Below are 25,748 nucleotides of genomic sequence, written 5' to 3'. Positions count from 1 at the left end.
CTCACCCTTGGTAAGAATCCACAATGCACCCACAGAGGAATTAATAGTCAATTTTAAAAACAAAGAAATTTGGAATTTCAATGCAAACTAGAGTTCTGTGAGAATGTGTTGCGGAAATCTCTGATTTGTAATGAAAAATAACTCTCCAGAAAAGCCTTGAAAATGAACCATCTGAACTGAAGATACCTCAACTAGTAGCTGGTTTACCAACATTGGATCTCAAAAAAAGATTAAGAGGCATTGTTGATTATAGATAATCTGGGCTATGAACATAGCACTATACCTGCCGTTCTCTAACTTTGCTCTAGTACGATTATTGATGAAATTATTATGGACATTCAGGATTGTGAAGCTCCTCAGTGACAACTGGAGAAAGACTTGGCCAATATGGTTCTCTGTTTTATTAGCTTATAACTTTTCTCATCAATTCCAGTATATTTTATCTCTTTTAAATAAAATGTTCTTTGTGGTTTCATGCCCCTGGAAAAAATAGCTATGTGTCATCAGTGTACCCAATTATCACTTGCTCACACACTGCAAAACACACACACACACACACACACACACACAAACACATACACAGAGAGAGACATTCATATGAACAAACTCTCATAGTCTCCCTCTCTTGCTGCTCTTCATCAGGTAAAAGGGTCCCACCCAGAAGGAAAAATCGGTAAATTTTTAATGGTACCTGAACAAAGAAATGGAGCCATGTTGCTTCTTCCTTCCTTTTTCTTTTCTTTTCTTTTCAGGACACCAATAAGACACTTGCCACAGGTAAGTTATTCCAAAAAATGCACCACATAAATGAGGAGAACCCAAGTGTGGCTCCCTCTCCCTTCCCCACCTTAATGGCAATCCTTCCCTTTTGCTTCCAAGGCTGGGCAATTTTGGTCAGAGAGCTGGGCTATTAACAAAGAATAAAGTCCCCCAGTTGATCCATTGCTTAAACCATTGTTATGTTATTCACCTGGTGGTTTTCCTTGTGATTCTCTGGTGACCATGATCCCAATACTACTAGTTTTAATTGCCAGTCCTTAACTGCATTATGCTCTATTCACGTATACTTAAATTGTGGAGAAACAGGTTGTCATATCCAAAACATATCACACTAGGTCAATGAAATGAAAATAACGGACCCAGAAGATGATTTCTTTCTGTTTTAACATTATAGCCCATGAGTGTCAAACTCGTATCGTGGCATATTTTCTGTTCACAGAGCTGGGGTGGGTGTGGCCTGCACATGACACCTTCAGCCTACAGACGCCAGTTTGACACCCTTGTTATAGCCTATGGCTGCCCTATCTAAACTGGTACTGTGTTGAATTTGGTGGTGTTGCAATCTAACATTTTTCCAGATTCTAAGAGGGAAAAGAAGTGCCATGCTACTTTCCTCTCCCATTTTACCCCTTATCTATTCTGGGGAATGACAGGAATGCTCTCCGCAAAGATGGGTCTGATATATATAAAGACTAACACGTTTATGCAAGTTTTAAAAAACCACGGAGGAAGATCACTCATCTACTATGTTGGCTGAAGGAGGAGTGGATGATACAAAACTGGTCCTGCCAGTTAGTTCACATAGCTGGTTCCGGACCAACTATTCCTACTCATTAAAAGATGGTGGGTGAATCTGGAATTTAGTATAAGCACTAGTACTTGGTAGTCTATTTCTCTTGCAGGCTGGTGAATGAACATTTGGGCGAGCGGGTGGGGGTCAAGGCTTATTTCCAATCTTTGCAAGGGAATTCTTGAAAACTAGGTATTTGGAAAAGTCAGCCATCAACAGACACACAAAAATATAATATTTATATAACATTGGAAAGAAATGATAATAAAAAAAGTTTAAAAGGAAGCAAAGAGACAAAAACATTCATTTTTATTATCTATTTTTAGTAGGTTTTTGACCTTACTCAACATCAGATGCATAGAATCTATAGAACACAATGGAGTCTTTCTGGAACATAGTTATCCTTCTTATTGATGTTTCATGTAACATAAAAACAGTCTCTTGAGCCTTTAATATTGTGCTTGTTTGTGATAAGGTGGTGGTCTTTTAACAGATTCTCTTCCACCCCATCCACAATAGTTGTAAAAATTCTTAAGGCAAAGACTGAGCCATTTGGTATGAAAAAGCCTCAGATCTCTTCATAGCTAAAGATCACCTGGGGGAAAGGAAGAACAGTCAAATAACCATGAATTAGAAATTAGAAGGTTCAGAAGGTTATTGGTTTTCAGCTCTGACAAAGCCATACTTCTGATGTGATAGACTATTTCACTTGAACTGATTGACTTCAATTCATAACCTCAGCCAACCAGAAAAAAACATTCATCTTATTTATCCTAGATAGATTATACAACAGTATGATACAAACAGTAATCAGGCTGTTTGGAGTTATCCTGGTAAGCTCAAATAATTAAATAATGAGTCATCATAATAACATTTCATAAATATTGCTTTGCTTTTTTTTTTAAACAAACATACACAAACAAAACACAAAACATGAAAACATAAAATTTCTTTTTGGAAAGCGGCTTAGTCCCGGGTTATATCTTTTTGTACAGACATAAATCAAATTCATTCTCACTTTGTATACCATTTCATATCTTATTTACCATTCTATATTTTCTATATGGCTTCTCCCCTCTTTTCACTCTCTTAATTCTATTTTATTTATTTCATCTCAATTTAAATCATTATACTTGTATCTTTTGTCCATTCTGTTTCAATTATCTAAGTATCTTTTCTCTTTAACACAATATTTCTCCTATAATCACTGAAGTATGACGCTTTTATATCTTTCCCCTAAATTTAACACTTAAAATAATATATAATTTTCATTCTGATTCTGCTTAGTACATTCTAAAGCTACATACTACATTTTAAAATAAGAAAATAATAAGTTTATAATATAATTAAGACAATAATCCATAGCAAATTAAACTCTATCATTAAATCTTAAGCATTTTACACAATCCCTTTAATATCTTATTAAATCATATAATGTTCCAGTTTTCTAACTTTATTTCAAATACAACAATACAGTCTTATGTACTTTTGCAGTCTCTTTTTTATTTATGATTTTACCCTTTATCTCTGAAAAAAACCTGTTTCTTTACATCTTGTTTCAAACTTTGTAACTTCTCTTCCCTTTTCCCCTTCCTTTCTTCTCCAATCTAGCCTTTTTACCCCCCCATCTCTTGATCTCCACCCTCTTAATCTCCAGTCTCTTCTGTATTCCTCTTTTCTGTTGCTTTCTGACATTGTATCAATTTTTCACCTAATTTTTCCCTTTTTTGGTTGTTCTTTTAAGTCTTAAATTCTTCATTCTCTTTGTCCTCTTTCCCTTTTCTTCCCCACCTAAAGTTGTTTGTTCATTAAAGATGGCTTCTTCTTCTTCATCCCAACTTTCTTGTTCTTGTAATTCCTGATAGGTAGAAATCGCCATTTCTAAAAAATGAAAAACAGATCCAGAAGAGCCCTTCCCTTCTTGTTCCTCTTCTTTTAGCTTTTTAAATTCCATTTGCAGTTCTTCAACAGATAATGCCATTGTGAAAATTTTTTAAACAACCCAAATGTTTTTAGTCTTTCAAATAATAATTTCCAAAGCTCCCAAAGTCACCAAGCAATCCAAATAGACACAAGCTGTTTCATTTAGCACTTTCTTCTTTTTATACTTTCTCTTCCTGGGGTACAGTCCCATTACAAAGTTCCAAAATGTATCTTTTAGAAGTCTTGTTACAGTTTAACTCTGATCTTATAAGCTCCAAGCAGCCTCCTCCAGCGAAGTTTTAATATTAATTCTTTACCTCCCCCTTCCCACTTATAGCAAAAAAAGAATTTTTTTTTAATTCCAATGTTCAGAAATCTTTAATGTCCCCTGGGCTTTAATTTTCAAATTTAATTACCTGCTGATTTATTTAATTTAATTACCTGCTAATTAATTACCTGCTGGGTTTTTCTGATTTCCATCTGCTATCTCTGTAGGGAAGGAGAGTAAGAAAAAACAAACTTTCCCTTTTAACTTTCATCCGCCGCTTTTTACGATCTTCTTTGGGAACAATGTATCTTTAATGAAGTTAAGTTTCTAGGGTATTTAGATGCTACTTGTTATCCCGGTTCAGCCAAAAACTTTCACTTTCTCAGCTTCTCCTGCACATTCTTGTCCAGATGAAAGCTTCTTTGTGGCGGCCATTGCTGACCGCCTCTCCACTGCTTTTGGAAAAGGGAGTTAAGCCTGCTGAGGAGGGGAATTGCGATTGCCCGGGACCCCTGCTGGATCTCCCCTGTCTTCAGTCACCTCTACGGGGTAACTATTAGCCCCCAAATCCAGCTGGATCGGGGGCACTCCAGTGGCGAGCACAGCAGGAACTGTGCACAATCGCAGATTCCTGTGCCGCCAAGGCCTTGCAAACTGGAAGCCTCCTTCGCTTTTTTATTCTATATTTGATTCTTCAAACTCCGCCCACATTCCAAAATCTATTGCATTTTCTGTTGCTATGTACAGAATCCTCATTTTCAAACGTTTATGCCTCTCCCAACATCTCTCACTCACACACGCAAACAAACTTAATTTTGCTAGACCCGTTGTTGTTTAGATTCCTTTCTTAAAATAGGGTCCGTTCCTACCCTCGTTCTGCAAAAATGAGTACTGTTCTGTCACTGTTATGTATCATATTGTCTAAGACAATCCAAAATGCAGCTTCTAGACAATCAGCTCCACAGGGCTTCAGATATGCCTCTTACGATGTGATCATCCCACAGAAGCTGTCTCCAAAGTATGGGCAAGAAGAACCCCAGCATGTGAGCTACCTCCTGCACATTGAAGGAAGTCCCCATGTGGTGTTCCTCAGGCAAAGAAGGAACTTCATCCCTAAGGTCTTTCCTGTCTTCACCTATAATACAGCAGGAGATCTCCAAGTGGATCATCCTTTTATCAAGGATGACTGTTTCTACCATGGCTTTATTCAGAGAAAGTCCTCTTCTCGGGTCACCCTCAGTACATGTTCAGGAGGACTGAGAGGTCTCTTGCAAATTGAAAATAAGACCTATGAAATTGAACCAGTCCAGGAATCTTCTACCTTTCAACATGTGGTGTTTCGGTTAGAAGTAGAGGAAGGGGCTCTCCAGATGACTTGTGGAGTAGGAGAGGAAGAACGGAGCCATCAACAGGACATAATTCCGGAAACAGAGAATATTGGAAACAAAGACATTTTTGGTAAATCCTGGTGGCCACATACAAGATATGTTAAGGTAGCAATTGTGATTGATCACGAACTATATTTGCAGTTTAACAGAAACGAATCTTTTATTACGCTGAGAGTTCTAGATATTGTCCACACTGCAAATTCATTCTACGATTCACTTTCTATTCATTTGTCAATAGCAGGATTAATCATCTGGTCAAAAAACAACCCCATAAGCATTACTTCTTCATCAGGTAGCACACTTTCAATGTTTAATATTTGGAGAAGAAACCACCTTCTTCACATTTTAGAAAATGATGTTGGTCACTTATTTGCATATAAGAATTTTGGGACAGTAGTAGGACTTGCACATGTTGGAAGTATATGTAGCACTTACTGGGCAAGTTCTATCGAATCATATATAATTTCCAGTTTGTTTTTGATTTCTGAAATATTTGCCCATGAACTTGGACACGTTCTTGGAATGAAACATGATGAAAAATTTTGTTATTGTGGAAAACCTAAATGCATTATGGCACCATTTGCAGCAGAGACTGATAAATTTAGTAACTGCAGTTATAATGATTATTTCCACTATAGAAACACTGACTGTTTATTTGTCCCACCAGACACTAGCCCAACTTTTATTTTTAAATTCTGTGGTAACAAAAGAGTGGAAAAGGGAGAGCAGTGTGACTGTGGGTCAGAAACACAATGCAAGTCAGATCCCTGCTGTCAAGCTAATTGTATGTTGCGCCCAGAGGCTGTTTGTGCCTTTGGACTGTGCTGTGCTAACTGCCAATATCGTCAACATGGAACTGTTTGCCGAGAGAAGATTAGCAGTTGTGATCTTCCAGAATATTGCAATGGGACTTCAGAGCATTGTCCAGAAGATGTGCATGTGCAAGATGGTGCCGTGTGCAATGATGGCGTGTATTGTTATCATGGGAACTGCACGACTCATGATATGCAGTGCAAAATGATATTTGGTAGAGGAGCAACAGTCGCTTCTGAAGTTTGCTTCAGACAAGTAAATAATAAAGGTGATCGCTTTGGCAACTGCGGCCTTAAACATGGCAGTTACAAGAAATGCAATACTGGGGATAGCCTGTGTGGCCGTATCCAGTGTAAAGATATAGAGATGCCCTGTTTGGGGGATCACAGTACAATAATTCACACTTCCACCGGAGTTAATCAATGCTGGGGCACTGACTACCACACGGGGATGAAGGTGAATGATATTGGAGCAGTGAGAGACGGTACTCCTTGTGGCAATAATATGATGTGTATTGAGGGTAGTTGTGTTGATGTGTCCATTTTGAAATATGACTGTAATGTAGCAATGTGCCACAATCGAGGAGTTTGTAACACCCTCAAACACTGTCACTGTGATGTTGGATGGGCCCCTCCAGACTGCAGAAATAAAGGCTACGGAGGTAGCATAGACAGTGGGCCACCTCCTGTTAGAGTGCAGTCTGAAGGTAATATGAAAATCTCCGCTGTAGCTGGAATTCTCTCTGCGTTTGGTCTCATAATTGTTTGTGTTTTCTTGATTATCTGTTTCAAGGGTGAACAAAGAATTCAATTAAGATAATTTCAGGGAAGAGTCCACGCTACAAAATCAAAAGATGAAGGAACACCAGTATAACTCACCCTTGCTAAGAATCCACAATGCATCCAGCATAAGTAAAGGAAGTTTTAATAGTCAATTTGAAAAACAAAGAAATTTGAAAATTCAGTATTTTAAATGTGTCCCAGACACATACCCGTTTGAAAAATCTGGCTTCTTTGAAGGTGAAGAAACCCTCCAGTATAGGCAAACCACGTTCTTTGAGAATGAGTTGAGGAAATTTCTGATTTGCAATGAAAAAATAATCAAGCATCTAAATTAGTAGCTGGCTATAATCAACAGTACATTGGATGTCAAAGAAAGATCAAGAGGGATTGTTGATGATAGATAATATGGGCTGCCATCATAGCATTGCACACCAACACTTCTCTAACTGTACCCTAGTAAATTATTGATGAAATTATTATGGATGTTCAGTATTTTGAAGCCACTCAGTGACTATTGAGAAAGACATCTCCAGCATGGTCCTCTGTGTTATTCAATTACAACTTTTCTCATCAGTTCTACTAAGATTGATCTGTTTGGAATTAAAAAAAGTTATTTATGTTTTCATGGGAAATTTTAGTTCTCTGTGCCATCAGTGTGTGTACCCAGTTATCACTTCCTCATACATAGCAGAAAATATACATGCAACATATAAGAGGGAGAGGGGAAGAGAACACAACATATATTCATATAAAGCAACTCTCATAGACTCCCTCTCCTGCTATTCATAAGCTGGTAGAAGATTCCCTTCATTCATTTATCAACAATTCTTCCTCTAGCTCCTATTCAGAAGAAGAATCAGTCAATTTCTAATGGTAACTCAAAACATAAATGGAGACATGTTGCTCGCTCCTTCCTTCCTTCCTTCCTTCCTTCCTTCCTTCCTTCCTTCCTTCCTTCCTTCCTTCCTTCCTTCCTTCCTTCCTTCCTTCTGTGCAGCTTTCAAGAGGGAAAGATGTTCTGTTCTACTTTCCACTTATTTATTTTGAGAAATGGCAAGGATGCTATCCATGAAGATTATTCAAATATATGAGAAAGACTAACATGTCATTCTGCATGTTGAATGCATGGAAGAAGCTCACTCATCTAACATTTGGGTGAAGCAGAAGTGGATGATACAAAGTTGATACTGTCAGTAAACTAGTTCACATAACCAGTAACCTAGACCAGATATTCCTGGACATGAAAAGATGGAGGGTGAAATGGAAATTTAGTATCAGTCCTAGTCCTTGCCAGTTTATTCTTGTTACGGGCTGGTGCATGAACATCTGGGCAAGTGGATGTGGGACAGCCTTAGGGTTTGCTTCCAATCTTTTCTACTGAAATTCTCTAGAAGGAACTATGTGGAATAAGAAACCTCTCTTCAAAGGACTAAGAGATAAACGTTTTGTAATAATTAGTTCCTTAATCTTTGTGGATTCTTTTCCCCCTCACACTCTTGTGGAAATTTCCCTCTAAAATTTTTGAAAATTATTCAAGTTGATGGTGAAAAGCCACAGATCTGAGGAACAGATGAACAAAGGATATTTATACACATGGTTTTGTTTTATGAGGGAGTTTGGAGTAGATGCATAAAGAACTGTATAACAATGCTCAGTTGCACCAATTCACAACCTGTAAGGACTTGCCTTTCCTCTCTCCTGAAGAAACCAGAAGTCTTGAAACAAGCATTATTTCAAACTTTTATTGAGGAAAAGTGATAGCAAGGATAGCAGAGCAGGATCTGAGTTTCCCGCCCAAACATTGAAAAAAGCCTTCCTATATGTCGAGTCAATCCACAGGTGTGAAGTTCTTTTGAGAACTTGAGCTGAGAAAGGTTGTTCCCAGGCAACGTACTGGTCACTTCTTCAGAGACAAAACAGATCACCTCAGGCAGTTCCCTCCCGCTGCCTTACCCAAGCAGGTACATCAAAGTGACATGAAAGCTGGAGACAGGAAAGAGGCTGTAAATGGAGCATACATCCCTCCCCACTAGAATGGCAATGTCCTGATAGGGATTTAAGCGACCTGACACAACCCAACCATCACAAGAAAATAAATGATGATGATAATGACAATCATGACGATTACTCATACGGTGAATTTCAACAGAGTTTAGATTGGGTACATTCTAAGTGAAGGCTTCTGAATCCTGAAGTTACAGTAGGGTGGGTGGGGATGTTTGCAGTCAGATGTGTCAAATTGAATAAATTAACACTTCCAAATATTGCTCCATATTTTAAAATCCCACAAGATCTCAACCGGCATATTTGCTAAAAGTTTTTCAGGTATGTGGTCCTGGTATTTTTGTTAACAGTGAAGCCAAGCTTTTCATCTAAATAACAATACACTTTTTAAAAAAAAAAATCTCATAGTGTTGATTCGGGTCAATTTCAACAATTTTGCTAAAGGCTCTAATGAGATTGTATGTTCAACGTTTATTTAGTGTGGTTTAATCGCTGCTTACCTGGGTGTTGATTGCTGCTAACCTGGTGGTCTGCTATCACTGACTAGTATAAGAACAACATATCATCATAGCATATAAATCAACAAAGGCTCTCCAAAACACCCTAAGTGGAGAATCAGAATGGCCAAGAGCCTGAAGAGCAGAGAGATTTGAAAGGGGCAACTGGAAGGTGAGACGGAGAAGAGGAGGTGCATGATTTATGACTGTGTGGCTTCCCTGGACTCCCGCTTTGGATCTCAGTTAACTGCCTTCTGTGTGTGCTGTGATCTCTTGGAGCTGAGTTTATTTCAGGGGTTTCGGCTAACAGGAGACACAGGAGGCAAGGGGTGTACTTATAGTGTACATGAGCTCAGTATTTAATTTTGTATTCTACCCGCTTGCACTCAGCCTTATTTACCTGATCAGAGGGAGAGGTTCTCCTCTCAGAAATCTTCCTAGTTGTTATTGAGCAATGGCACTAGCCTAGACCTTAGGGTCAGGGAGTGGGTATTACTGTTGTTATCAGACAATCTCTGGGTCATGCTTCCACAAGTGCCCGTATGTGGGACTCTTTTTCCTAGGTTGGGCTCAAGGGATTAGGTGGGATTCCTGCTACTGTACCAACAGCTTCCCTACCTGGGCTTATATTTCTGGGGATCTTTAACCTGCCAATCCAGGGGATGGAGTTGGAGCAGGATTTCATGGAAACCATGACTCTCATGGGCCGGTCCCAGGTTATCCATGGCTTGACTAGGAATAGAGGTCACACATTTGATTTTGTGTACTTGTTGGAGCAATGCAGGGGTGGGATTCAAATGTCTTAACAACTGTTCTGTGGGCGTGGCCTGATCTGTGGGTGTGGCTTGGTGGTCGTGTGACTGGGTGGGCATGGCTTGCTGATTGGGCATGGTTTGGTGGTCATGTGACTGGGTGTGTGTGGCTAGGTTGTCATGCAACTGGGGTAGGCATGGCTAGGTGGCCATGTGACTAGCAAACCAAATATAAGTGGTCCTCACTTAGTGGCCAGTTGCTTAGCAAGTGTTCTAATTTATGACTGACCTCCCTAGAGCTACTTGACCTTTTTTTGGTGTTTTGACAGTCATCCGCACATGCACACACACACACACACTCTTAGGATCAGTTACAACATCCCACACAGTCTTGTGACTGAGGTTTTCTATGTTTTTTTTGCCAGTTTCCAACAATTCCTTCTCGTTTCTGGTTAAAAATGCCCATTGGGGAAAATGGACTTGTTTAACAACCACAGTGTTTGCTTAATGACCACAAGGTTCACTTAATGACCATGGTGTTTGCCTAACCCGGAGTCTGCAACCTTAAACACTCAAAGAGCCATTTTTCTATTTTCTTTTAAACAGGTATCTCTCTCTCTCTCTCTCTGTGTCTCTCTCTTTCTCCCCCTTTCTCATCTCTTTTTTTCCCTCTCTCTCCCATCTCTCTGTCTCTTGTCTCTCTCTCTCTCTCTCTCTCTTTCCCTTCCTCCCTGTCTCTCTCTCTCTCTGTCTTCTCTCTCTTTTTTCCTCCCTCCCTCTTTCTTTCTCTCTATCTGTATGTGTCTCTTGTCTCTCTTCCCCCCGCCCTCTTTCTCTCTCTCTCTCTTGGTCTCTCTCTCTCTTTCCCTCCCTCCCTCCCTCCCTCTCTCTTTCTCTGTCCGTCCCTGGGGTGGGGAATATAAGTCATTTTTTTTCAGTTCTGTTGTAACTTTAAATGGAGGCTAAACAAATAGTTGTAAGTCAAAGAGTATCTGTGGCTTTAACCTTCCAATTAGCATCTAACTAAATTTCAGCTGCATCTTTGTACGAGGCACATAGGATAATTTCCTTATTCCCAAAATGCAGGAAAATAACCCAGGCTCACAAGAAGATGTACTTCTGATGTTTTTCAAGCTTAGCAACTTTAAGGCATGTGGACTTCAATTCCCAGAATTCCCCAGGCAGCATGAGACCTGATCATTTGATTACTCCCAAGTCGGTAACATGAAAGAATTACCAACTTTAAAGATACTGAGCATCGTATCTCTGTATGAATTGATTTAGTAAGATTCCATACTTACCACACTCCTGTCTCTGCTTGGACAGAACCATCAAGGCACTTCTACTGGATTGCCCCTTGTACCATGGCTCTGATTTAATATTGCTCCTCCTCCTCCTCTTCCTCACTAAATGCATGGATTGACCTCAAATGGATCATGTTACCTATTTTCTACTGGGGGATTAATCTATAAAATGTAATATAAACTGCCCCTTCATCACAAGGACACAGCTTTAAAGATATTAAAGTCCACTCCCACCAAGGGATTCTTGCTCCAGACTACTTTAAAATGCTTCAAATCCCGGTTCAGCTCCAACAAGGCTTCCTGGAACTTCTCCTTGTAGCACTGAGCTCCTTGGCTTTTATTTTGAAATCCAGCACTCTTGGGCTTCAGCGCTGGATTTTAAAAGGCAAGCATCTACTCTGTGCTACAAGAATTGCTGGGAAGCCAATGAATCAGTCAATTAAATAATACTTTTAAACTACTTTCTCTCCCAGCAATCTGAGCTGAAGCAGAATTAAACAATATCTGCTCCTTCATTTTCTGAATGGATTTTAAAGGAAGGAGGCTTAAATTCACACATGCGCGCACACACCAGCCGCTTCCCGCTACATCTACCTCATTTAGGAACCCTGGAGGACATCATCAGCAACAGCAAAACTCAATATTTTCCAAATAGGATAGGGGGAACGGGTGGGGGAGAGAAAGGGATTCTTGCTCCAGGCTCCAGCTCATCAGAGGTAAGTGGCCCAGAGGGGAAGGCGCATGATTTGCCGGTTCTCCGAACTGAGCAGAATCATAACATCCGGTTGTATAGAACTGGAGGGAACCGGTAGAATCCCACCCCTGGAGCAATGCCTATGTGACCTGGAGTGGATGGACCTGTCTTTGGTCCCCCTGACATGGTCAGATTACTGTCTTGTGACAATGAGTTTTTCAAGGACTGTACCCCCAACCCCGGCAGGAGGAAGGACCTGTTAGATTGATCTGCCTCCAATGACTAATGGATCCAGATGGGTTCCAGAAGAAAGTGGGGGCTATCATTGCAGATCTGCTGTGCAGTTCTGCCAAGCTCTTAATCACGGTTTGGAATAGGAAGGTGACTGAGACTCCAGATCAGATTGCGCACAGGTACCTTCTCCTCACCTGTAGATCTCTGTGAACTCCATGGTATACTGAGGAACTGAGATGGATGAAAAGACATCTAGAGCACAGCTGGCAGAAGACAAGGGGGTGAACTTGACCAAACAAACATGGGTAAGAGCTGCTACTAAGGCCTACCTTGTGGCAAAGTGTAAATATTTCCCCACACTAATTGCATCTGCAGATAATTTATCAGCGGCCCTCTTTAAGGTGAGCTGTCACCTCCTGGGGAAGGAGGAGACTAAGGTTACCTGAAGGGTCGCACTGAGGAATCTGTGGATTTTCTAGAAGAGAACATCACTCAATTTTGTTCCTTGTTAGATGCTGGCGTGGTTGCTGGTCCAGTGGAGGCTCCTGGAGCACTGGGAACTGTTTTACCTTGTTGCTCTTGAGGGATAGGTTCATAGGATGTATGCACACAAGCACTTTTGTTTTAGACTCATGTGTCTCCTGGCTTGTGACAGCTTCCTGGAAGGTGAAATGTGAGTAGATTCTGGCAGTGATTAATACTTCCTTATAGCATGGGGAAGTGCTCCAGCACTTTAAGAAGGCAGTGGTCCACCTCTTTTTAAAAATCATCACTGGATTCACTTTGTTGGATAATTTCTGATCTGTCTCCAATTTTCCCATTTTGGGGAAGCTTGTTGAGAAGATAATTGTGTGGCAGTTCCAGAGGTTTCTGGATGAAATAGATTATCTAGACCTCTACCAGTTAGTATTTGGGCCTGGATATGGGACTGAAATGGCATTGGTCAGACTTTTTGGTGATTTCTGATTGGAGCAGGATGGGGGTAGTGCATCAATTCTTTTTTTTTTTGACCTCTCAGCAGCTTCCAATGGTATCCTTCTGAAGGAGCTTCAGGGGTTGAGAGTTGGGAGCTTTGTGCTATTCTGGTTCACTTCCTTCCTCTGTGGCTACTCTCAGTATTAATTGGACGCAAGAGGTCAAACCCTTGGCCTTGCAGGATTTACTCTCTCTGTTATTATTTAATATCTACATTAATCTATTGAGTGAGATCATCTATCAACATGGGCTGAGATATCATCAATATGCTGATGATATCCAGGTATATGTCTCAGCCCATGGTGAGTTAAATGATATCATGACCTCCCTTGTATAGTACCTGGAAGCTATTAGGGGCTGGATGGGGAACAACAGGTTGAAACTGAACCCTGCAAGATCAAGTGGCTCTGGGTTGGGGCTATTTGGTCCATGGACAATTATCTTTGGTCTTGGATGGGATAGCTCTGCTCCAAACAGACCACTGTATAATCTGGGGGTTCTCCTGGACTTGCAACTCCTGCTCGAAGAGTAGGTACAGTTCTAGCCAGGAGGGCCAGTTACACCCTTTCCTGGTCCAACAATCCCTATTCACCGTCACTCATGCTTTAGTCACCTATCTTGACTATTGCACTCTACAGGGGGCTGTCCTTGAAAAGCATCTGGAAGTCCCAGTTGGTTCAAAATATAGCAGCCCACATGGTTTTGTACAAACCTTGATGTCTCCTGCAGGAGCTGCATTGCTTGCCAATTTGCTTCCAGGTGCAATTCAAGTGCTGGTTGACACCTTAAAGCCTTACATGCTTGGGACCAGGTTATCTCTTGCTTCATCATAAATCCTAAGATACAACGCTCAGTGATAGTCATAGGCTACTAAATAATAAATCAACATAAATCATAGTAGGGTACTAATAAAACAATATAAATTGTAAGATACAAGCAACAAGTTATAGTCATAAGAAGATAAAGAGATAGGTAATAGAAAAGATGAGAATAATAATAGTAGTATAGCCTTACTAAATTGTTTGACAGTGCGAGAATTAGTTTTTAGCAGAGTGATGGCATGGAGGAAAACTGTCCTTGAGTCTAGTTGTTCTGGAGTCTTGAAAGTAGAAGTTGAAGCAGTTTATGTTCAGGATGTGAGGGGCCTGTAGATATTTTCATATCGCTCTTTCTGGCTCAAGCAGTATACAGGTCCTCAATGGAAGGCAGGCTGGTAGCAATTGTTTTTTCTGCAGTTCAAAAACTATCTGTTGAAGTCTCTGTCTTTCTTGTTTGGTTAAGGTGACAAACCAGACAGTTATATAGAGGTGCAGATGACAGGCTCAGTAATTCCTTTGTCCTTTATCAGCAGCTCCTTGGGCAGTTTGAGCTTTCTGAGTTGGCACAGAAAGAACATTCTTTGCTGTGCTTTTTTGACGATGTTTTTGATGTGTCCATTTTAAGTCTTGAGATATTAGAGAACTTAGAAAATTGAAGGTCTCTACTGTTCATACTATGTTGTCTAGTATTGTAAGAGGTGGTAGTATAGGAGGGATTCTCCTAAAATCCATCATTTCTACAGTTTTGAATGTGTTCAGTTCAAGATTGTTCTGGCTGCACAACAAAACTAGTTGTTCATCCTCCCATATGAATGCAGGTTTGGTGTTGTCTCAAATGAATAGAATACAATAGATCAGAATAACAGAGTTGGAAGGGACCTTGGAGGTCTTCTAGTCCTATCTGCTTCTCAGGTAGGAAACCCTACACCACTTCAGACAAATAGTTGTCCAATCTCTTCCTAAAAACTTCCAGTGTTGGAGAATTCACAACTTCTGGAGGCAAGTTGTTCCACTGGTTAATTGTTCTGACTGTCAAGAAATTTCTCCTTAGTTCTAGGTTGCTTCTCTCCTTGATTAGTTTCCACCCATTGCTTCTTATCCTACCCTCAGGTGCTTTGGAGAATAGCTTGACTCCCTCTTCTTTGTGGCAGCCCCTGAGATATTGGAACATTGCTATTATGTCGCCCTTAGTCCTTCTTTTCATTAAAATGAGACTAATCACTGTTGCATCATCTTCAAACCTCAGTACTTTAACAGAGGGATCCTTTGAGATGCAGTCATTGGTATATAGAGAGAAGAGAAGTGGAGAGAGCACACAAACCTGGGGACCCCCTGTGCTAATTGTAAAGGTATCTGATGTGAGTTTGCCTAGCTTCACCTGCTGCTTCCTGTCTCTTAGAAAGTTTATGATCCACTTACAGGTGTGGTCAGGCATGGCTTGCTGATTTAGTTTAGTTGGAAGACCTTCCTGAATGATGGTATTGAATGCCTGTACAAAAAGGACCTGCGGGTCCTATCCTTTAAAGAGGTAAATCTGTCTGGAGCCAGAAGAAGGCCCTTCTCCATAGTGACTCTGGAACATTATCCCTCCAAAAATTAGGCTGGCCCCCATTCTGATACTCTTTCATAAGACCCTGAAGACATGGTTTCGCCAGAGGAATGGGATGGAGCCATTTAAATGGCGGGTTTGAGTGTGTGTTGTTGCTGAGAGGAATGGGGTTTATATTATTATTATTATTAGTAGTAGTATTCACAAAAAACATCAGTGTACACAGCAAACAAGATAACTATGCTGGGTTTTGTATCACTAGTCGAACACTTCCCAAGTATTTAGGACTGCGTGATGTATGGGCGGATTATGCGAGCAGATCCCAGTATGGTGGCCTTATGCAGCTGGCCAATGGTGATTTTGTCAGCACCAATTGTTTTCATGTGCTTGCCTAGGTCTTTAGGCACAGCACCCAGTGTGCCGAGTACCACTGGAACCACCTGCACTGGTTTATTCCAGAGTCTCTGCAGTTCGATACTCAAGTCCTGATATCTGGTGATTTCTTCAAGTTAGTTTCTTGTCAGTTCTGCTGTCAACAGATATGGCCATGTCAACAATCCACACTTTTTTCTTCTCCACAATCATTATATCTGGGGTGTTGTGTTCCAAAACTTTATCAATCTGTATTCGGAAGTCCCACAGTAGTTTTGCATGCTCATTTTCGATGACTTTTTCAGGCTTATGGTCCCACCAGTTCTTTGCTACAGGCAGATGGTAGTTGTGACACAAATTCCACTGGACCATCTGAGTGACTGTGTTGTGACATTGTTTGTAGTCAGTCTTGTTGAGATAATTTCCCGTTAGTCATCTAGTCCACCCCCACCACCCAAGTGGGAGACTCTACACTATTTCTGACAAATGGCAGTCCAATCTCTTCTTGAAAGTCTCAAGTGATGGCGCTCCCACAACTTCCGAGGGCAAGCTGTTCCATTGGTTGATTGTTCTCACTGTAAAAAAGTTTCTCCTTATTTCCAGGTTAAATCTCTCCTTGTTCAGTTTCCATCCATTATTCCTTGTCTGGCCTACAGGCGCTTTAGAAAATAGCTTGACCCCTTCTTCTCTATGGTAGCCCCTCAAATATTGGAAGACTGCTATCATGTCTCCCTGGTCTTTCTCTTTGCTAGATTAGACATGCCCAATTCCTGTAACCGTTCTTCACATATTTTAGTCTCAAAGCCATGCCCAGTTCTTGAATAAAATTTCAGTGGTTTCATGACTCTTCATACCCAGGTATTCAGAACTAAATAGCAAATATAAATTTGATGGTTTGCTGGTAGATTGTGGTCCCCTCTTAGATTTGAAGATCTGAGATTAGCTAGACTGACATGCTTCTCTCTGTGTGTCTGCCTGCCTGCCTGCCTGCCTGCCTGACCGACTGACTGCTTGCTTGTTTCCCTGTCTGACTACTTGTCTGTTTTTCTGTCTCCTCAATTGAATAGCCAAGAAATTAAAAGATGCTTGCTCCTGGGGAGGAAAGCTATGGCAAATCTAGACAGCATACTAAAAAGCAGAGACATCACCCTGCCAACAAAAGTGCATATAGTCAACGCTATGGTTTTCCCAGTTGCAATTGTGGATGTGAAAGTTGGACTATAAGAAAGGCTGAGCACCAAAGAATTGAGGCCTTTGAACTATAGTGCTGGAGAAGATTCCTGTGAGTCCCTTGGACTACAAGGCAATCAAACCAGTCAGTCCTAGAGGAGATCAACCCTGACTGCTCTTTAGAAGGCCAGATCCTGAAGATGAAATTCAAATACTTTGGCCACCTAATGAGGAGGAAGGACTCACTGGAGAAGAGCCTAATGCTGGGAAAGATTGAAGGCAATAGAACAATGGGATGACAGAGAATGAGGTAGCTGGATGGAGTCACTGAAGCAGTAGGCATGAGCTTAAATAGACTCCAGAAGATTGTAGAGGACAGGAAGGCCTGGAGGAACATTGTCCATGGGGTCACGATCGCTCATAAATGACTTCGCAACTAACAACAACAAGGATACAAACAGTATCTGGGACTTCCGGCTGGACTTCCATCGCCTTTGGAGTTGAGGACTGTGAGTTCCACAGCTCACCTCATTGGAGGGCCCCAATTGAAGCCATAGCCACCCTGGAGAGGTGGTGAAGAAAAGTGGGACTGCCTAGCAGGTAGAAGAGAGGCGCATCTCTCCTCCCTGACATGGAAAGCCCCTTCACCTGAAGACGACATGCAGTGGCAACCAAAATGGCTGCCATGAAGACGGAGACAATCTGAATACCTAAGACTGTGCAGGACCAAGGAAATGCTGAATGGTATGTGAACTGGATGAGAATACTTTCGAATTTCTAAGTGTAACCCCGATAAAGGTACCAGAAAAGAGGACTCATAAGGATTTTTAAACTGGCAGCAACCTAACACTGGAGTAGAATTTATAAAGTATTAAAACTTAATTTTAAAAACTGGAAAACAGAGAGTAAAATGTAGAAAGAATACTGTAAATTTCTTAAAGAATAATTGAAAACTGGACTTTGTGATTTGACAAACTCTGGCTTGGGATAGGCATTGTTTTAAATTGCTGTAATTGATTTACAAAAAAAGGAATATATATTTATTTTTTGGAATATTGGCAAAAATTGATGAAAAAAATAAAAAGAAAAGAAAAATGAAAAGTGGAAACTGATCTAAGGGCACCACCTGCTGTTAAAAGAAGACATTACAGATTCCCAAAGTTTTGATAAGACCTGACTCAAGGAGACTTAGAAAAGATAAATAAAGAAATTGTATTGTTAAAAGACCCCAGAAAGTTATAATATAAAATTTAACTGGTGGAGAAACTCATGAAAGTATTACCTTTGGACTATCTAAAACAAGGGTCTTCAAATTAGGTAAGTTTAAGACTTGTGGACTTCAACTCCGAGAATTCCTGAGCTAACATGACTGGAGCAGGAATTCTGGGAGTTGAAGTCCACAAAGCTGTCAAGTTTGAAGACCCCTTATCTAAAAGAACAGATAGACTAATTTTGGGTCATAAAGACTCCTGGAAATTGGATTTTTAGTCTGAAAAGTGATTCTGGTTTGAATAAAAGACTGCTGGGTAATTGGATAGAAGAAACAGAATTAACAGAAACAAAGATGAATGGAATTTGCAATTATGTTGGAACTGGAGGATATGAAAAGAAGATTTGAGGACATTTTGAATAAAATACAGAGCTTGGCAGAAGATCTGGAAATGGAGATGCAAATAATAGAAAGAAAACAGGAGATCTAGGAAGAGGAGGAATCAATCAGAAAAGTAACCAGAAAAATAGAACAAATGGAACAACAAATAAAAAGAAAAGATAAAAAGGAAATAAAATTTAAAATGATGATGATTGATGCAACATACCAAGGGGAGAGTTTTTTAAGGGAAATGCAACAGGGAATGGAATTTCAGGAAGATTGTTTTGGGAGAAAGATAGGGATGAGAGCAAATAATGTGAAAAAGAGACAATAGAACATAATAGAAAAGGGGAATGGTCAAAAAATGATAGAAAATGGGAGACATGCTAGGAAGCGATTTATCACAGTTTTATTTAGAGTATTTAGACAATGGTTAGAAGGGGGGGAAAGATTATGATTCCACATGAATATGTGTATTATTACTTAAGATATATAAATTATTAATTGAAATAAACATGAAAATTAATATTCTATTGCAGGATTATTACTTAAGATAAATAATTGCTAACTGTAATAAACATGAAAATTAATATTGTATTGTAAGAAAAAGAAATGACATAGAATTTGATAGATACAAAAATAAGATAATTAAATATAGTGTAAGTTTAAATAGGATGAATATTATGTTGTTTGTATTAAAATGAAACTAGAAAGGGATTTTGCTTTAAATATAATAGTGTCACAACCAAGAAGCAAGAAGGGCATAAACAATCACAAACATAAATTAATATGAATTTTTGGATGGTTATTAGATCCATATAATTTGTTAAACACTGCAAATATGACTATTAATATACTACTTATAATAAAAGAAATAATGTTAAGAACACAGAGATTAACATAAAAATAGCACATGGGAATATTGAATAATTAAGATTGATAATTTGTATTAATATCAAACCATATAAGAATGTTAACAGTATTAATATGAAACTACTGTCATGTTTGTTCTAAAATGTAAAATATGAATTAATATGAATTTAGGAATGGTTATTAGAATTATATAAATTGTTAAACACTGCAAATATGACTATTAATATAATATTTATAACAAAAGAAGTGATGTTAAGAATACAGAGATTGACACAAAAATAGCACATGGGAATATTGAATAATTAAGCTCAATAATTTGTATTAATATCATCAAACTATATAAGAATATCAGTAGTATTAATATAAAGGTATTGTCATGTTTGTTCTAAAATATAAAACACCCTGGAAACACACTGTTCACACAATTATATGTTTGTTGAAATAAAAAATGAAAAATGTATTTTAAAAAAAGAGGATACAAACAGTAACAAGCTGTTTGGAGTTTTCCTGGGAACTCCAAGTAATTAAATAATGAGTCATCATAAGGACATTTCATAAATATTGCTTTGCTTTTGTATTCAGTATTTGATTCTTCAAACTCCGCCTACATTCCAGAATCTTGCATTTTCTGTTGCTGTGTACAGAATCTTCATTTTCAAATGTTTAACCAGTCCTAACATCTCTATCTCTCTCTCTCACACACACACACACTTAATTCTGCTAGGCCCATCTCTGTTGAGATTCCTTTCTTAGAATAGGGTCAGTTCCTACCCTCATTCTGTGAAAATGAGTACCTTTGTGGCATTATTGAGTGTGATATCGCTTAAGATCATCCAAAATGCAGCTTCTACACAGGCACCTCCTCAGGGCTTCAGATATGCCTCTTATGATGTGATCATCCCAAGGAAACTATCTCCCAAGTATGGCCAAGAAGAACCCCAGCATGTGAGCTACCTCCTGCACATTGAAGCAAGTCCCCTTGTGGTGTTCCTCAGGCAAAGAAGGAACTTCATCCCTAAGGTCTTTCCTGTCTTCACCTATGATACAGGAGGAGATCTCCAAGTGGATCATCCTTTTATCAAGGATGACTGTTTCTACCATGGCTTTATTCAGAGAAAGTCCTCTTCTCGGGTCACCCTCAGTACATGTTCAGGAGGACTGAGAGGTCTCTTGCAAATTGAAAATAAGACCTATGAAATTGAACCAGTCCAGGAATCTTCCACCTTTCAACACGTGGTGTTTCGGTTAGAAGTAGAGGAAGGGGCTCTCCAGATGACTTGTGGAGTAGGAGAGGAAGAATGGAGCCATCAACAGGACATAATTCCTAAAACAGAGAATCTTGAAAACAAAGACATTTTGGGTAAATCCTGGTGGCCACATGCAAGATATGCTAAGGTAGCAATTGTGTTCGATCATGAACTATATTTGCAGTTTAAAAGAAACGAATCTTTTATTACGATGAGAGTTCTAGATATTGTCCACACTGCAAATTCATTCTATGATTCACTTTCTATTCATTTGTCAATAGCAGGCTTAGTGATCTGGTCACAAAACAACCCCATAAACATTACCTCTTCAGCAGGTACGACGCTTTCATTGTTTAATATTTGGAGAAGAAATCATCTACTTAAAATTTTAAAAAATGATGCTGCTCACCTATTTTTATATCAGCATTTGGGGACAGTAACAGGACATGCTTATGTTGCAACTATATGTAGCACGGAGTCGGCAAGTGCTATCGAATCGTATAGCGGTACCAGTTTGTTTTGGTTTTCAGGACGATTTGCTCATGAACTGGGACACACTCTTGGAATGTATCATGATAAACAATATTGTTATTGTGGAAAGCCGACTTGCATTATGGGAGCCTCTACATCTCTAAGTGATAAATTTAGTAACTGCAGTTACAAAGATTTTTTCCGCCTTAGAAACCATGGCTGTTTACTTGACCCACCAGACACTAACACAACATTTAAGTTTGAATTCTGTGGTAACAAAAGAGTGGAAAGGGGAGAGCAGTGTGACTGTGGGTCAGAAACACAATGCAAGTCAGATCCTTGCTGTCAAACTAATTGTATGTTGCGCCCGGAGGCTGTTTGTGCTTTTGGACTGTGCTGTGCTAACTGCCAATATCGTCAACGTGGAACTGTTTGCCGAGAGAAGATTAGCCGTTGTGATCTTCCAGAATATTGCAATGGGACTTCAGAGCACTGTCCAGAAGATGTGCATGTGCAAGATGGTGCCGTGTGCAATGATGGCGTGTATTGTTATCATGGGATCTGCACCACTCATGATATGCAGTGCAAAATGATATTTGGTAGAGGATCAACAGTCGCTTCTGAAGTTTGCTTCAGACAAGTAAATAATAAAGGTGATCGCTTTGGCAACTGCGGCCTTAAACATGGCAGTTACAAGAAATGCAATACTGGGGATAGCCTGTGTGGCCGTATCCAGTGTAAAGATATAGAGATGCCTTCTTTGGAGGATCACAGTACAATAATTCACACTTCCACCGGAGTTAATCAATGCTGGGGCACTGACTACCACACGGGGATGAAGGTGAATGATATTGGAGCAGTGAGAGATGGTACTCCTTGTGGCAATAATACGATGTGCATTGAGGGTAGTTGTGTCGATGTGTCCATTCTGAAATACGACTGTAATGTCACAATGTGCCACAATCGGGGAGTATGTAACACTCTCAAACACTGTCACTGTGATGATGGATGGGCTCCTCCAGACTGCAGAAATAGTGGCTATGGAGGTAGCATAGACAGTGGGCCACTTCCAGTTTTGGTACAGGCTAAAGCTGATATGAAAACCACAGCTGTAGCTGGAATATTCTGTGCCTTTTGTCTCACAATTGTTTTTTCTGGCCTGGTTATCTGGTTCAAGAATGGGCTGAGAAACCCATTTGGAAAATCTCAGGGAAGAGTCCATGCTACCAAAGCAAATGATGAAGGAACACCAGTGTAATTCACCCTTGCTAAGAATGCATAACACATCCAGTATATGCACAGGAATTAATAGTCAAATTGAAAAACAAAGACATTTGAAATATCAGTGTTTTAAAGATGTCTCTCTGACACATTTCCTTTTGAAAAATTTGGTTCCTTTAAAGGTGAAGAAACCTTGTGATGTAGGCAAGGTAAGTTATGTGAGAATGAATGGAGTAGATCTCTGATTTGTGATGAAAAATAATTATTCGGGATAGTATTGAAAATGAAGCGTCTGAGCTGAAGATACCTCAAGCAATAGCCAGTTATATCAACATTACATTGGATGTCAAAGAAAGATCAAGAGGCATTGATGATGATGTATAATTTGGACTGCCAACACTGCACTTCAAAACAGTTACAACTGTTCTCATCAGTTCTATTATGATTGCTCTGTTTTTAATAAAAGATTGTTTAAGTTTCACCCCACTGGAAACATTAGCTCTTAGTGTCATCAGTGTGCCCAGCTACCGCTTCCTCACACACTGCAAAAAACACACTGACACACATATAAGGGAGGGAGGGAGGAAGAGAGAGAAAGAGGGAGAACCACATATTCATATAAACACACTCTGATAGACTTCCTCCCCTGCTACGTCTGGTAAAAGAGCCCTTCGTTCATCTACCACCTATTCCTCCTCTAGGCTCACAGGCACAAGAAGAATCAGTCCATTTATAATGATAACTTAACAAAGAAATGGAGCCACATTGCTTCTTCCTTCTTTCTTCCTCCTTTCTCAGGACACTTGTATAGCACTTGCCCCAGATAAGCTATTTCAAAAAAATACTGAAACTCAACACACAAGTGAGGACAACTCCAGTGTGTTTCCCCCTCCCTTTTCCACCTTAATGGCAATCTTAACTGGACAGGGCTCACTTTTGCTTCCAAGGCTGACCAATTGTGCCTATGTGCATCAGAGATCTGGACTACCACAAAGAAGAAAGTTTACCAGTGAGCCAACTCTCTACACAGTGGTTGTTCTTACACAAAGATCTGTTCCTTCCTTGATCCCTTGCTATGTGGCTCAGCTTGTGATGTTTCTTCTTTTTTAAAAAGCCATGTCTCAGGTGACCATGATCCCAATACTGCTAAGTTTAATTTCCAGTCCTTTGCTGCCTTGTGCTGTATTGATGCATTTTAAAATTGGGGAGCGTCAGGGTGTCACATCCAAAACATGCCATACTAAGTAAATGAAATGGCAATAAGGGACCCCAAAGATGATTTCTTTCTCTTTTAATGTTATTTCCTTTTTCCTGTTATTATGTGGCATTTGTTGGGGTTGCTATCTAACATTTGTACAGCTTTAAAGAGGGAAAGGATGTCCTGTGCTACTTTCCACTCCCATTTTACCCCTTATTTATTCTGGGACATGACAGGAATGCTATCCACAAAGATTTTTCAGATGTATGAGAACGGCTAACATCTTTCTGTATGTTTAAAAGCATGATGAATGCCTGAAGGAAGCTCATTAAACTAACATTGGGAGCCAATAGGAGGCGATGATATACACTTGGTACTTCCAGTAAGATAGTTCACTTAGCCAGTTCTTGATAGACTATTCCTGGTCATAAAGAGATAACAGATGAGTTGGGAAATTAGTATCAATTCTAGTACTTGCCAGTCTATTCCTGTTGCAGGTTGATGAATCAACATTTGGGCAAGTGGATGGGGGCCAGCCTTAGGGTTCATTCCCAATCTTTCTTAGTAAAATTCTCTAGAAGGAACTATAGGGAATAATAAAATTCTGCAAAGAGATGATGATGATGAAGAAGAAGAAGAAGATGATGATGATGATAGCTTTGGCAACTCTGGCCTTAAACATAGGATTTACAAGAAATGTGATATCTGTGTAGCCGTATTCAATGTAAAAATATACAAATGCCTTCTTTGGAGGATCACAACATAATAATTCATACTTCCACTGGAGTTAATCAATGCTGAGGCACTGACTATCATTCTGGGATGAAGGTAAATGATATTGGAGCAGTGAGAGATGGTACTCCTTGTGGCAATAACAGATTGTGCATTGAGGGTAGTTGTCTCAATGTGTCCATTCTAAAATACCACTGTAATGTCACAATGTGCCACAAGCATAATGTGTGTAACACTCTCAAACACTGTCACTGTGATGTTGGATGGGTCCCTCCAGACTGCAGAAATAGAGGCTATGGAGGTAGAATAGACAGTGGGTCACCTCCAGTTATGGTACAGGCTAAAGTTAATATGAATACCTCAATTGTAGCTGGAATACTCTTTTTTTCTCAAAATTGTTTCTACTGGCCTGGTTAACTGGTTCAAGGATGGGCTGATAATTTTGGAAAATTTCAGGCAAGGGCCTATGCTAGAAAATCAAAAGAAGGAACACTAGTTTAACTCACCCTTGTTAAAAATGCACAATATGGAAAATAACAGTCAATTTTAGAAACAAAGACATTTATAAATTAAAGATGTCCCACAGATACATTTCTTTTTGAAAAGTTTGGCTTTTTCAATGGGAGAAACCCTCTATGCAGAGTAGAGTTCATTGAGAATAAGTTGAGGAAATCTCTCATTTGTAAAGAAAAATAACTCTCCAGGATAGCCTGAAAATTGAAGAATTTGAGGTGAAGATACTTCGACTAATAGACAGCGATACCAACAGTACATTGGATGTCAAAAAAAGATCAAGAGATAACTTGGGCTGCCAATACAGTGCTGCACACTGACCCTTCTCTAACTGTACCTCAGTAAAATTAGTGATGAAATTATTATGAACAGTCAGTATTGTGAACCACTCAGTGACAATGGCGAAAGACAGCGTGGTCCTCTGTATTATTCAATTATAAATTTTCTCATCGGGTCTATTATGACTATTATGCTTTGTTTCAAATAAAAGTCTGCTTAGCTTTTGAAACACCAACATTATTGTTTGAAAGGTGAAAAGCTGAATTTAAAAAACCCTCTTCATACACAGATACCTGTATTTTTTAAAAAACAGGTTTTTTTGGGGGTGGGGTGGAAGTCTCTAAGTTTTGAAGATCATTTGCATGGGTATAAATTAATGAGTTCTCAACTCAGAATTGATAGCAACAGGAATAATTCTACATCGAACAAGTCAGTGGTGGGATTCAAAAATTTTTACTACTGGTTCTGTGGGCATTGCTTGGTGGGCGTGGCAGGGGAAAGATACTGTAA

At 39.6% G+C, this 25,748-nt stretch overlaps 2 protein-coding genes across 2 annotated transcripts; both read left to right on the top strand.

The window, feature by feature from the left end:
- The first annotated feature begins 4,645 nt into the window (after window positions 1-4,645).
- On the top strand, window positions 4,646-6,835 carry LOC148128196 (disintegrin and metalloproteinase domain-containing protein 20-like). The gene is given in 1 exon segment (XM_087923081.1): window positions 4,646-6,835. A coding segment is annotated over 1 exon segment (2,190 nt).
- Window positions 6,836-20,363: 13,528 nt separating this feature from the next.
- On the top strand, window positions 20,364-22,553 carry LOC113439137 (disintegrin and metalloproteinase domain-containing protein 21-like). Its single transcript, XM_026704852.1, has one exon. It carries the CDS (start codon window positions 20,364-20,366, stop codon window positions 22,551-22,553), a length of 2,190 nt encoding a protein of 729 aa, XP_026560637.1.
- The last annotated feature ends 3,195 nt before the right edge of the window (window positions 22,554-25,748 follow it).

The sequence above is a fragment of the Pseudonaja textilis genome, chromosome 1 (genome assembly GCF_049901715.1).
Source record: "Pseudonaja textilis isolate UNSWEBS1 chromosome 1, rPseTex1.2, whole genome shotgun sequence".
NCBI lineage: Eukaryota > Metazoa > Chordata > Lepidosauria > Squamata > Elapidae > Pseudonaja > Pseudonaja textilis.
The sequence above is the reverse complement of the archived record's forward strand: the minus strand, read 5'-3'. Positions and strand labels throughout refer to the sequence as shown.